This window comes from Triticum urartu, chromosome 1, assembly GCF_003073215.2.
Source record: "Triticum urartu cultivar G1812 chromosome 1, Tu2.1, whole genome shotgun sequence".
Taxonomy (NCBI): Eukaryota; Viridiplantae; Streptophyta; class Magnoliopsida; order Poales; family Poaceae; genus Triticum; species Triticum urartu.
The window spans coordinates 18,133,265-18,148,103 of record NC_053022.1 but is presented as its reverse complement, the minus strand read 5'-3'; the positions used below and the strand labels follow the sequence as shown (position 1 = coordinate 18,148,103).

General features: G+C 47.9%; 1 protein-coding gene and 2 pseudogenes across 1 annotated transcript; 2 read left to right on the top strand and 1 right to left on the bottom strand.

Annotated features, from left to right (window-relative positions):
* Positions 1-1,750: 1,750 nt before the first annotated feature.
* LOC125541019 lies at positions 1,751-2,384 on the bottom strand. The gene has a single exon (XM_048704548.1). It carries the CDS (start codon positions 2,203-2,205, stop codon positions 1,963-1,965), a length of 243 nt encoding a protein of 80 aa, XP_048560505.1. The 5' UTR covers positions 2,206-2,384; the 3' UTR covers positions 1,751-1,962.
* Positions 2,385-5,241: 2,857 nt separating this feature from the next.
* Positions 5,242-10,745, top strand: LOC125532568 (annotated as a pseudogene).
* A 2,906-nt stretch (positions 10,746-13,651) lies between these two features.
* Positions 13,652-14,744, top strand: LOC125532567 (annotated as a pseudogene).
* Positions 14,745-14,839: the final 95 nt, after the last annotated feature.

Genomic DNA, 14,839 nt, shown 5'->3' with positions numbered 1-14,839 from the left:
CCCGTTATCACACAACGAACAGTTTTACGCTGCCGGTTTTGGGAATGTCCCAGATGTTTTTTCTTCATATTTTAGTTTTCAGCTTTTCCTTCTTTTTAGTTAATTCGTTTTGCCTGTTTTTTCTTTTTCCTTCTTTTTTTTGCATTTTCCTTTTTAAAATTTTGTTACATACATATTTCAATTTCAGAAACATTTTACAAATTTGTCTAGGTGTAAAAATATTTTTCGAATCCTTGCATATCTTTGATATCTACAAAAAAAATGAACTTTTCCCGATACGTATTTCTCAAACAAATACTGAAAAATTTTGAATTCAGGGGAAAAATCAAATTTTAAAAATTATAAATTCAGGAATATTTTCGAAAATTAAATATTGTTTTCAAATTAGTGAACAATTTATAAATTTGTCAACTTTTCTAAATTTTCTAACATTTTTCAAATTAACTTATATTTTCAAATTTGTGAAAAACATAATTCAAGTTTTTTTAAAATTCGTGAACTTTTTTTTGAATTTGTTGATATTTTGGTGCAGGAGAAAAAGACAAGAAGAAAGAACTTGCAAGTTGTACCTACACTAACATCGAGCAGGGCGGACGGTGATCCGAGGTTATGCCTTCGCCCACACCCACACCATGGTATCACCGAGCTAGCTCGACGTAGGCTCACAAGCTCATCAAGTTTGCTTGTAATCTAGGCATATGTAGACATGTTTGGTTGGGCAATTCTCATGACCCAAATTTTGTACCTATGAACATTGCTATGAATCAATAAAGTGGGCGAGATTTCTAAAAAGAAAAACTAGCTCGATGCCCTGACCATGAGCTGTTGGTCAATCAGGGACCATTGCGGGCGATACATATCACTACCCCTACTTTTGTTTATATTTCACAATATTTTCAATATATGTATAACATAAATTACTTTTATTAAAAATTTAACAACATTCACCATGTATATAAGAAATGTTCATGAAATGTAAAATTTTGTTTGCCTAATTCCTAAAATTATTTAGACCTTTCAAAAATAAATTTCATGCCATTTTTAAAAGGCTGACATGTTTAAAACTATGTTCATGAAATTTCTAAAAAAATGTTCATAAATTTAAAAAATTGTCCGCACAAGGTTTGTATCATTCAATATAACAAGTTACACATTCAAAATTGTTCACATGTTTAATAATATGTTGATGAAATTTTTAATAATATTCATGAAATGTAAAAATATCAATTAATTTTAAAAAATATTCATAACATAATAAAATGTTTGCGCCATTCGAAAGTTGTTCATACATTTTGCAAAGAATGGTCACAAAATTTTTGGAAAATGTTGAGCGTGTGTTCAAAAATGTTCATTGTGTTTTAAAAAAATGTTCAATGTACATTTTACTAGTGGTCAATAAATTTTCATTGTATATTTGAAAAGATGTTTACTGTGTATCTGAAAAAAATTCAACATGTATTTAAAAAAGTCAACATGTATTTGAAAATGAAGACGAAACAAAGAAATAATAGAAAAGGTAGAAAGCAAAAGAAAAGTAGATGAATGAAACATACAAAAAAGAAAAAATATACAGGGAAGCTTCTAAAACTTTTTCGTACCAGTTCACAGAGGCTCCAACAAACTACCAATTGGGTAATTTAAATACAAAGAGTTGTTGGCTGATGATATGTCTACTTTTTCCAGCAAACTACCAATCATAGAGGCTCCAACAATTCAAGCATATATGTATACATCGGAATGAGGCAAAATATGAGAAATATTTTCAGACATGCCTATATAGAAAGGAAAATAGCTTGATCTAAAATAGCCAATAACAGAACTTTTGTAGGAAGACAGAGTAGATTAATTGCTGAATTTGTGAATTGTTTACAATGTTTTGGAGCAAAGCAAAGAAGATTTCAAGACACCGCACATGAACACAGCTCGGTTACTACCGTCAAACAAATTACAGCTCAGTTTATTTTACAGCCGGAAGCCGAAGCGGAGGAAGAAGAAGCAGAGCCTGGCGAGGACGATGATGGACTCGAGCACCCACAGCAGCCGGAACACGATGCTCTCGTAGAAGAACCGGAGTAGGTCGACGCGCGGCAGCCGTCTCCTCCGCTGCCGCAGCGCCATGGACAGCGCGCGCATGCGCAGCGACCCGTTCCCGGCTGCCGCCGTCATCTTCTTACGTATCCACTCCCGCTTCCTCCCGCCGGCCATCGGTGCCGATCGATCGTCAGGTCGCCGGTGGGCTCTGGGATTTCAGCTCTTCTACTTCTGCTTCTGTTTGCTTTGGATGGCAAAATGCCAGTATGTCCCGAGTCCTTTATGCTCGAGAGCGGCACGGTTTTTGCGCTTGCATCGACGCAATTTTTAATACCTGGGTATGGATATGTGCCGGCCGATTCACGGGGCAGGCAACTTCGTGGGAGGATCATGCGCGAGAGCCGTGTCATGTGCAGTGACGATCTCGTGGAGGGTGGCTTTGACATCCGCTGCAGCAGCTAGGGTGGACCGGCGACAAGTATTCGCTTTGTGTTCTGGCATTCCTTGTGGAATTGCTATGGTGCAGTTGGTGGCTGCTGGATGGGCTTGGTTGGTGGTTATGCTGCTCATGTTGCTGACCTAGTTTCCGGTTTTGCTATGTCAACTGTTTCTCAGTTTGCTTAGACAGCTTTTGCTCTCTCCCTATCTGTTGACAGGGTAGACGCTCTCTTATCCAATTACTATCCTATAAATAGTTTTTTTACTTGTCTGCTCTATTAATGTGGAAATAAGTAAAAATGTACTGTATTTGTCAATTTACCCGATATTTTTTTTAAAGGAGGATGATATCAGGCTTTGCATCAGGGCGATGCACACAATCATTTTATTAATTATTCACCAAGACCTTATAAAGTAATACATCAATAAGTCTATTATCTTGGCAATATCTATCGCTACTCCTACCAACTCGATGAAGGAGTGCATATTGTCGGGGCCGCCTGCCCAGATGTCACGCCAAAGCCCAACATCTAAAACCGAAGGCCTCAACCAAGCCGCAATCACTGGATCTAAGGCACACACCGGTCCAGTGCACTCTCGGCGGGTACCGACACATCAACCTTGTCAGCCTGTCGTCGACGCCACCTCCCTACGCACGTTCATCATCACATATCCGTCGTCGAGGCCCTGCGGCGCCACGCCGCTGAGACTCCACATCGTCGATGCGTCACATGAAACGTCGCTTCATTGAAATCGTCAACTGGTCCCTCGAGCCAATGCACACCTCCAAGAATGACGCCCCCAAGGAGGGGATAACACAAGAGTGCCACCGTCATTCGATTGACTGATCTAGGGTTCCTCCGAAGGTAGCGGATAGAGTTCTGGAGCTTCTCTGTGGCGATGCCTTCAAGAAGGGAACGACAAAAAAGAGCACCGACATCGCCGGCCTTGGCAACTAGCCGAGAGCAAGGTTTTCGCCCGGATCTGCTCGGCGAACCTCCATCTAGCATTGTGTGCACGGGTCGCCACCGATCTCTGGCGGCACGCAGCGAGCAGGCCGCACCGGCCAAATCAGATCTGACCGAAGGCCGGACCACGCATGCCGCCGACCTATCCACCAGGCCTTCCACGCCGCCATCGCCGATCCGAGGTCAGATGGCCCACCATCACACAACCAGTCGACATCACCGACCGCATCCATTGCCGTTGCCCGAAGCAGGCCCTACTGCCACAGCTCCAAGACCCGATCGGTCGCGCCTCCTCACACTAAGGGGCCCCGCATCACCCCCATGACACGGGAGAGAGATATACCCCCGCCACCGTCGTCGGCTCCAGGGCTTAGCCCGGCGGAGAGGAAGGAGGGAAGGGAGGAGGTAGTGCCCTGGCGGCTAGGGTTGCGGCACCACCCGAGTCGCCCGAGCGTGGGCGACATGGGGGTCGAGGAGGAAGTAAACCGTCCTGACTCATGTGATGACCAGATATTTGGTGTTTCAAGTTTTCTTTTGTTTTTCAACAAATGTCATTACCCGATATTGTTGTCAATAGTTAGCATTGACATGCGGGACTCAGCCATCAGTTTTGCTGTTAGAACAAACAAATTAAATATGTGATCAATGGCCTCAAAGGTACTCCCTTCGTCCAAAAATACTTGTCATCAAAATGGACAAAAAAGGATGTATCTAGAACTAAAATACATCTAGATACATCCCCGTTTATTCATTTTAATGACAAGTATTTCCGGACGGAGGGAGTAGTTGCTATTTGAGATTTCCGTTGATTTGTGGTGGTTTCATGTTATACTAACCCCAAATGTGGTGGTTCCATGTAGTTACCTCACTATTGTACAACACATGCAAACAACTAATAAATGGCGCTTCTAGTTATCCATAACAACTATTTTACACATATGTAAGTGTGATGCCGAACATTATTTTACTAAGCTGTATGTATGCAGTTTAACACTTAAAACATATTGTGAAAATGGTCATGTGTCTCATAATGTGTCCCAGCGATGTCTAATTGTTCGCACGCACCAGGAAACCGGAATCGTTGCCGCCAGTCTTCTTCGCAAAACAGAGGCCCGAACAGGGCAGAGGCCACCCCAAGATGTCGCCATATTGGTAGATCCGCCATGAGTCGCCGCCTCCCCCTTCCGCGACCACTCCAACCCCCAAGGCCGTACCCGCCTCGCCGCAGCTCCTTGCTGACAGTGCCAGCGGAACAGACTTGGATCGAGTCTTGCGCCACGGCGCTCGGCTCTCTTTACTAGCTCATGTAAGAAAATATTTGAATGATCGATCAATACAACAACAATCCTCCTATTCAGCGGAACAGACTCCCATTCCATCTTGTTGCACGGAACCAGATAGATAGCGCGATCTAATCCCGCCTATCCATGCGCGGCGCTCTCCCTCTCCGTTGCCTTCGCCTTGGACAACAACAATCCTCTCCTCGAATCCGACGGTGGCTCCTCCTCCTCTGCCGCTCCCACGGGCACGGTTGCGCCACACGGCTCGCCGTTCACGCCTGCTAGTACTGCTCCGCCCTCCACCGCATCTCTCCAAACTGTGAACATGTTGATGCCCCGTGCCTCGGTTGTGCTTGACATCGCTGAGCCCAACAACTACTCGCAGTGGTGTTGTTTCATGGATGGCATCATCGTTGACTCCGGCTTCATCGACGGTCACCTCGCCTCCTCCCCAACCACAGTCAAGCAATGCGACGACAAGTGGTCGACAGTGGACCAATGCATCGTCGAGTGGTTGTACGAGAATGTCTCCATCGACGTACGCAATATCGTTCGCGTCCACAACGCCACGGCCTTCACCGTCTGGCGCCCATGATCTTGTCCGCGACAAACAGCTCCATCGCCCACCAACTGCTGCCGGCGGCGGCGACGGCTCCGACTCCCCCACCTCCTCCGGCCTCACCAACGTTGCTGGGTCGTTTGCAAACACGCTGCCAGGCCTGACTCCAGCACTCGCTGTTGTTGCCGGCGCTGGCGCCGTGCCTCCAACAGGGACCACCTCCTTCGACCGGTTGTTGGATACCGATGCGACGTCGCATGTGGCCTCCACTCCCATTATCACCCACTCTGTCACTCCCCTCTGGCCTCAACTCCCCGCCTCCTTCTATCACTGTGGGTAACGGTGACCAGCTCCCTGTTACTCATCTGTAACAGACCCACCTTTCTTCCTCTAAGTGCATGTCCAATACAAATAAATGTACACACTAGTAAAGGATCGGCCATTAGTCCCGGTTCGTAAGGGCTTTTAGTCCCGCTTCATCAACCGGAACTAATAAGTCGGGACTAAAGGCCCCCGCCCTGTAGTCCCGGTTGGCCACGAACCGGGACTAAATCCCTGGCTCGTGGCTAGCAGCGCGCGCCGGAGGCTGGGGACAAAATGATGTTGTTGGCTTCTATCTGTTGTTTCATTCACAACAACTACAACCCAACTCCAGTTGGTTCCCACTCCGCCCTCGCTCCACTGCCTGAAGCACTACGACGGTCCCTTGATCCCGACGCCCCTCGGCCTCCGTCTCCGTGCCCTCGATGACGACCAATCGCGCTCCGCCCGCCGGACCTTCGCCGCCTTGGTGTGGTCATGGCTTTCGCACCTCTGCTATTCAGTATGCAAGTGATTCACAAAGCAATTTCAGGCTATTGTAGGAATCCAAACCTTAGTAATAGCATTCTTGTGGCACCAACCTTTGCAACGCCACCGGCGCGCTGCAGTACTGATTCATCGAGTTTTCAGAGGATGGTTAGCTAGAAAGAGACTATTAGGTTAGTACTTATTTATATCTAAGGTTGCCCTTGATATATTGTTGTTGCATATTGACCATTGTTTATAGCTGGCCGGTTGCCTCATATATGGATGTTAGAGGCCGCCAAGATGTGATCAATCTTGCATTATGTTAGTATGTTGACCGGTGCTACTTGTATAGTTTCTTCTCCACGACGAAACTACACAAAATTTTGTCTAGTTGACTTTGCTAAGCTACACAAAGTCTTGTGTAGTTTTGCCATGAAGAAGAACCTGTACAAGTAGCACCGGTTAGCACCGAGTAGGTCAGGTCGGGTGATTGGAAGGGATTGAGTTCTTATTATTATTTTTTCTGTTTCATTCAGAGACTCCGGGCCCAATACGACATCTATAGAGGGTTTTTGTTTTGTTTTGAGAAAAACAAAATCTATAGAGGTAGTAAGAGCAGAAAATCCTATTTGCCGCTCTGTGCGGCAAACTGTTGCCCTGCCACATAGAGCTGCGGTAAGTAGGCTGGCCTGTTTAGTGCCCACAGATGTCGGTTATGAAAACTTTCCAAAAGGCTCCTGACCGGCTCTGGTTCATTTCTTCTCCTGCTTATTTTTACGGTTTCCTTTGGGGTTTTTTATTTCTTACTTATGTCCTTCTTTCTTTTCCAAATTTACTTTTTTAATGTTTGTGTTTTCAAAAAAGTTTAAATAATCTAAATACAATGTATGAGTTATTGGCTGATGACGTGCCTATTTTTACCAACACACTAGAATACAAAGTATTAGATATTTTCCACACCTATGCTATGTTCTTTGGAGAGATGTCACTTGTAAAATTATGGATGCCGATTTTCTATTCCTCATAATCACAATTTCGATCAACTTATTCTGAACTTTTTGCAATCTGGACAATTTACTTTCTTTCGCAAGCGTGCAACCATCAATTCCTTACACACAACACCTTAATTATTGTAACTAGCAAAGTTGGGCACCACCAAGAAGAATCTTAGTTTTATGCAAGTACTCAGTAGACGGTGCCATCACCTCTAAAAATGCCCTTTTTTGTACTACTATCACTATCAGTCAGCATACGTTCCTATACCTTCAATTATTTTACTTCTTTGTTATTTAGTTTGTTTAGTTATTTTTAATTTTTTGTTAGTCTACTTTTCTAGACTTCGGAAAACTCAAAAAACAAACAAACACAAAAAGATTCAGGTAATAGTCACTTTTGTTTTAGCTCCGGATCCCCCGTCCTCCACCAAATCCATCGCGGTGGCGCCGGCGCCGGCAGCGGCGAGATGCCATCGTCGAGCTGCTCGAGGGAGCGTTCCCGTGCTCTAGCCGCTCTCAGGACTTCCCCTCGCTCTTCTCCGACCTCACCTCACTCCTCCTCCACCCCATCCGCCCGTCTTCTCGGCCTCCTCACTCGCGCGGGCGGCCATCGGGGCGTGCGCGCAGGGCCGGCCCTGGGGCATGGGCAGAGGGGCGACGGCCCAGGGCCCAGGATGGAAGGGGGGCCCATGATGTAGTACACATATAGTATAGTCCAGCAAAAAAATAGACAAGGGAAAAATTATGAGAGGAAGAAAACAAGATGGGCTCGGCCCATCGAATCGCCTAGTAATGCGCAGCGAAGCGTCACGCACGCAAGTTACAGCCGCTCGATGCACGCGTACGTGTGAAACAAATCAATCGGAATGTCTGGCTTTTCCTTTCTTCTCAAAAATAAAAAAATCTGACTTTTCCCATTCGTCGCTCGTCAGTTCTTCTTCGTCGTCTCATCAGCCCGTCGCTCTGTCGTTCCTCGCTCGGTGCCTCAGCCGCTTGTTGCCGCCGCGGCACGCAGCAATCCGACAACTCGGCCTTCCAGCAATACGGCAATACATATGTATGCGAACGTAGGTCCGTACCCAATATCCATGTTCGGATGTTCCTGATCCATTCGTCCATCCCCAATTCCAGTAGTTTCTTTAGTACGTATATTAAACTATTCATCAATGATTCATCCCATGAAGTATCTAATTTTTTATGTATAATTTTCTAATTCAATCTTTCATAGTATGTATTCAATCATCCTAATTTTTTGTCATTCTGTGATCTATAAATTTCTAATTTGTTGTCTACTCTTTGCTTTGTAATATTAGGACATTAGCATGCCATGTTGCCTAATAAGCATTTGTCGGGTGCTGAAAAAAGAAAAAGAAAGAAATAAATACATCTGAAAATTCAACCACCAAAGGGTTCTTTGACAAAGTATTTTACATCTTCAAGTATTGTTGATGTCAGTGAAGAACATAGGCAAGGAACTAATCCCGAGCATGAAAATCCAGATGTTAAGGTCAATGAAGATTGCGAAAGTATACAGAGGAGCAAATAAATGTGTTTCCTATTTGAGGTAATCATGTCATGTTTGTTTTATTTTGCATTGTCCAACAACTATTGTAGTCAAATTTCAAACTAAAGATGTGTGATTGAAAGTATACTTTTAGTATTATGCAAATGGAGTTATATATATATGTAGCACACAAACACATACATATCTATATGGTCTTAGGACTTAGAGGGCCCGTGTCGTCGAGTTCGCCTAGGGCCTCCCACTACCGAACTCGCGGTCTATGCCTACGGCTAGGGGCCGTCGGCATAGGTCCTTTGCCGTCGGCATAGATCTATGCCTACGGCTGCCGTCGGCATAGACCCGTCGGCGTATATATCGTCAGTGTAGTCTTGTCAGACCGTCGGCGTAGTATAGCCGTCGGCATAGGGGCCTATGCCGACGGCCGGGGTCAGCCGTCGGCATAGTTTAGCCGTCGGCAGTGTTTTTCCGTCTGACGGCAACGGACGGCGCCGTCAAAAGCGCGGGCGAGTCATGGGACGCCACGTGGCAGAGGTACGCCGACGGCTTGGCCGTCGGCATAGGTAGAAATCTATGCCGACGGCCTAGCCGTCGGCGTACCTCTGCCACGTGGCGTTCCGTGGTGCTCCTGGTGGCAGTGCTATGCCTACGGCAAAGCCGTAGGCATAGCTCAGCCACGTGTCTTTCCCTGGTTTCTCCTGGCGGCAGGGCTATGCCTACGGCAAAGCCGTCGGCATAGATGAAAATCTATGCCGACGGCATGGCCGTAGGCATAGATCTGCCACGTGGCAAGCCCTGGTAACTCCTGGGCTTATATATGCCGACGGCTTTGCCGTATGCATAGTTTTTTTTGTTTTTTTATTTTCCTTGTTTTCTCTTTTTCAATTCATTTCACAACATTTCAAAGCAGAATAATATGGAATTATGCATAAATATGACAGTTCATCATCTAAACATACTCAAGTTCATCATCTAAAAAAGTATGTAAAAGAAATAGCTATGCCGACGGCAAAGCCGTCGGCATAGATACGGCAGAGTTCTGGTGGGCGCCGTGCCGCGGATCGGTGACGTGGCAGATATGCCGACGGCTGCCGTCGGCATACCTACGCCGCGGATCGGTGACGTGGCATGCGGAGATATGCCGACGACCGCCCTTCCCGACCGTCGGCATAGGTTTGACGGCGTTAGCCGCCAGTCACGGGCGGGGTCGCCAGGCCCACAGTTATACCGACGGCTGATTTATGCCGATGGCTGCTGTCGGCATGTCTGCGGCTAGGTCGACGGCCGTTCTGTGCCGACGGCGGCCGTCGGCATAGATCCACGTAACCCGACGGCCAGTGTAAGCCGACGGCCAGGACTTGGCTGTCGGCATATCTCAAACTAGGCCGACGGCAGCCGTAGGCATAGGTTTGGCCGTCGGCGTATGCCCGTTTTCCCCCGAAACACAGGGCCGGCCCTGCGTGCGCGGGGGGCTTCACCTACGACGCCGTCATGACGCGGGTCCTGGCAGGTCTTCGTAGACATCCTCCGCACCGACGGGCCGCTGGGCCTCTCCGCCGGCATCCTCGGCTCAGCCTCCTCCTCGGCCACTGCGAGCTCGCCAAGTCGCTGCTCCGCACGCTGGCGCCAGCGGCAACATCTCCTCCCCGCCATTATGCTCCCCAAGGAGCTCATCACGCAGCGCCTGCAGTCCGGCGCTGCCATGGGCCGCTCTAGGCAGGTGCTGCTCCAGATCCCCCAGACCGACGGGCGATGGCTTCTTCGGCCTCTACGCTGCCACCCTGCTCCGCAACCTCCCCGCCAGCGTGTGCTCAGCTACTCCTCCTTCGAGTGCCTCAAGGCCTTCGCCCTCATCAAGAGCGTGCTGTGTGGCGGCTTCGTCAGTGGTCGGGCTCACCACGCCGCTGGATGTCGATCATGTCGTAAGACACGGCTGATGACCAGGGTGGGTGGGCACCGAGGGGAGCCGCAGGATGCAGGAGGTCATTGCCGAGGAAGGTCTCAAGGACCTGTCCCGGGGTTCTGCACACCGCATCTGCATGCTTCAGTGCCATAGGCTACTGCGCCTTCGAGACGGCCAGGCCCGCGATCCTCAATTCATACCTTGAATCACGCCAAAGGAAAGCCGCAGCCGAGATGAAGGCCGGAGTTGCTGCTGCTTGAGCCTGTATGATTCTTTTCCTTGTAGCTAATAATCAGCGAGTACATCTAGCCTGGCGGGTGTATCATCTGCATCTCATGTCAATATCATAGCTGGGTGTCATTTAAATTTCAGTTATAGAGTTGTTTGAAGATACAACAAGTAATAACATGGAATTGTTCTGAATCTGTCATTGCTTTTGATTAGTACTTGGTTATTTTGAGACATACATTTTCAGGCCGGTGTCTTGAAGTAACGTTCCATCTATATATCACTCTTTCTGTTCCGTGTGCGTGTGCCTACATCTCGAGTTACGAGCGACCTCCACTCTTCGACTCGAGCTTTTTCGGATGAGCGTTGAAAGCTGACAAACCTTATTTTTTGGTGTTTGCCACTAACTCAAAGAATATTGCTGAAGTACAAACTCTCCAGCAAGCATTTATGTTCTTTTCGGTTGCTGATGCTCGGAAACTATCTCACAAATTATAGGATGTTTCCAAGCATACCAAATTATATAAGTTCAAGCATACCGGATTTTTGTTTCCTAATGTTCAGAAGAAATAGCATCACAGTTATACAATATTTTCAAGCACACACCGAAATTATAGAAGTTTGTGGGCATCTGAGTCCACATAAATCGTGTAAGCCAGTATGAGGTCATTTTAGGGGGTTGGGCATTGCACTACTGCAAGCACACACAGTTTGAAACAAATGAACATGCTATGCTTCACCATTGGAAGTAAAGTACTTTGTGCAGAATGAACTTGCATCGCGTGGGTACTGAATCATGATCATGTTCTTTAGGCACTTCATGTAGGAGAAATCTATAGCGGGCCGGTCTAAGGACACCACGTGAAAGCACCTATTGTTGAATCTTTGGTGCTTAGCAACCTGCATGCAAGCAGGAAAAGAATTGTCAAGGCATTTCTATTTTGGTTCTTGTTCTTGTGATGCATCGTAAGACAGAAAGGCAAGCTGCTGACCACTATGTACTTGTCATGCCCTGCCATCTTCTTTTCCTTCTCTGCGTGGTACGTGAGAATATTTTTAACAATGAACACCCGGTCATCTTCAGAAAGCCTGATTCCATCCCTGCAAAGTATGGAAGTAGATAGACTACGAGTGAGGGATACAAACATAGACAAGGAGCCACTTGGGGTGTACAAGATCAGGTGCATTTTTCAATCACTGCAGTTACTTAAGACTGTGAAATTCAAACTTAAACCCTACACTCATATTATAATCTATATGCCAGCTTAGCACCTGAAGAATTATTGCTAGTTTTCAGTACTTGTCATTTTTTTTGACCTGCATTGGGCTAGAAACTATACCTTGATTCACGGATGATCCTCTGTGCTTGTTTCATGATTGGATCAACTCGTGCATGTATCTCCTGTTCCGCTGGTGTAAAGTTTGAACTCCCTCCTTGTCCAATATTGATGTTCTTCTGTCCTTTCCAGATCCTACTATTACTACCTCCCCGATGTGGTCTATTTGATTTCCATGTTGATCCTCTGCCAACACCTGGGCCAAGATTGCCCATCTTCTTGTTCCATCCACCAGAGTTAGATGTTCCTGACATGGGGAAGTTCGGTGTGTATGTGGTGTTTGCTCCCTCGGCTTTCCACCTATTGTTACCACCCCCTCGGTGTGATCCCTCTGATTTCCACACTGCGCCTCTACCACCACCTCGACCTCGACCAAGATTATTAGTCCTGCCCCATCCACCAGAGCGAGATGACCATGTAATGGCAAAGTTATGTGGGCCTGTGGCATTTGCTTTGTTCCAATTCAGGTTACCATCTTGGGGTGTTCCATCCGATCTCCAATTACTATTAGGCCGCCTTCTCTGATAAACTTTTGTGGCAGAACAGCTCTGGTTCCATTCACTAGTGCCACTCGATCCTGTGGCGATGTTTCTACCATGTTGCCAATTTGCAATTGTCATTGTCTGATGCTCTTGTTCAGCTCTCCAACCTTGAAGATCCTGCAACAGGAGATCTCCTTTTGGCTTGTCTGACCAAGAGATTGGGTTGTTTCCTCCAGAACAATTGACTTCAGCCTCTTTGATTTCATCTTGTTGAAGTTTGTCAACATCATACAAGCAAGTACCGTATGAAACAATCATGTTATCTTCAGTGTCTTTTGTTGTTTCTACTGTTGTGAGGAATTCATATAAACCACACCCTCCAAGGTCCCCACTGCCCGCTAGCTGTAAAAGATCAAGAGGTTCATACGAGAAGGGATAATATAATTACCTGCTGCACAGATGAGATAACATATGCAAGTAAAATGTTCGTTTTACCATGTTCTCATCATTCCAGTGGATTTTGAAGGCTGAACCAGTCCCAATTGGTGCAAGAATGCCCCAAGAGCAGGTGGACACAATGCTATCCAGGTGATCAGAGTAGACCTTCTTGGCACCCTCCTCGAAGCATTGCATTGGCCTCTGCAACATGTTTTTCTTATTTTTTTAGTCATCATCTACACTTGCCCATCAAAATGGGAGTTCAAAATAAAGCCAAACTGAGGACTTACAGAGAGTGTAGCCTTCATGAAGGGTGCCTGAATCTTGAGGGACTGGAATGTGGCCTTGTAACCATAGTTGTTGAAGCCATGCAACTTACCTGTGCATGTCATACTGCTTGCAACGGTTGTCATGTGTTCTTTGAGAACTGATTTTGTAACCATTACAACTGCCTTTGAAAGGTGCTGCAAGGATGGTCGAAAGGAAAAAGGGAAAAAAAGAGCCAAACGTGAGTAATGCTGTAATAGAAGCTACTGAATTCATGAGAAAGGTAAAAGGGCAAGAAGTTACTAGACCTGTGTGACTCGACCGAAGGCGGATGAAATTCCAATTACTTGCTAAACTCTGATCGGCATAGATGCGGCAGAGTTCTGGTGGGCGCGCGTGCCGCGGATCGGTGACATGGCAGATATGCCGACGGCTACCGTCGGCATACCTACGCCGCGGATCGGTGACGTGGCATGCGGAGATATGCCGACGGCCGCCCGTCCCGACCGTCGGCATAGGTTTGACGGCGTTAGCCGCCAGTCACGGGCGGGGTCGCCGGGCTCACAGTTATAACGACGGCTGATTTATGCCGATGGCTGCTGTCGGCATGTCTGCGGCTAGGTCGACGGCCGTTCTGTGCCGACGGCGGCCGTCGGCATAGATCCACGTAACCCGACGGCCAGTGTAAGCCGACGGCCAGGACTGGGCTATCGGCATATCTCAAAGTAGGGTGACGGCAGCCGTAGGCATAGGTTTGGTCATCGGCGTATGCCCGTTTTCCCCCGAAACACAGGGTCGGCCCTGCGTGCGCGGGGGGCTTCACCTACGACGCCGTCATGATGCAGGTCTTGGCAGGTCTTCGTAGACATCCTCCGCACCGACGGGCCGCTGGGCCTCTCCACCGGCATCCTCGGCTCAGCCTCCTCCTCGGCCACTGCGAGCTCGCCAAGTCGCTGCTCCGCACGCTGGCGCCAGCGGCAACATCTCCTCCCCGCCATTATGCTCCCCAAGGAGCTCATCACGTAGCGCCTGCAGTCCGGCGCCGCCACGGGCCGCTCCAGGCAGGTGCTGCTCCAGATCCCCAGACCGACGGGCGACGGCTTTTTCGGCCTCTACGCCGCCACCCTGCTCCGCAACCTCCCCGCCAGCGTGTGCTCAGCTACTCCTCCTTCGAGTGCCTCAAGGCCTTCGCCCTCATCAAGAGCGTGCTGTGTGGCGGCTTCGTCGGCGGTCGGGCTCACCACGCCGCTGGATGTCGATCATGTCGTAAGACACGGCTGATGACCAGGGTGGGTGGGCACCGAGGGGAGCCGCAGGATGCAGGAGGTCATTGCCGAGGAAGGTCTCAAGGACCTGTCCCGGGGTTCTGCACACCGCATCCGCATGCTTCGGTGCCATAGGCTACTGCGCCTTCGAGACGGCCAGGCCCGCGATCCTCAATTCATACCTTGAATCACGCCAAAGGAAAGCCGCAGCCGAGATGAAGGCCGGAGTTGCTGCTGCTTGAGCCTGTATGATTCTTTTCCTTGTAGCTAATAATCAGCGAGTACATCTAGCCTGGCGGGTGTATCATCTGCATCTCATGTCAATATCATAGCTGGG

Excerpts from the sequence above, each read along its gene's own strand:
- LOC125541019 (XM_048704548.1), bottom strand. The coding sequence starts at position 2,205 with ATGGCCGGCGGGAGGAAGCGGGAGTGGATACGTAAGAAGATGACGGCG.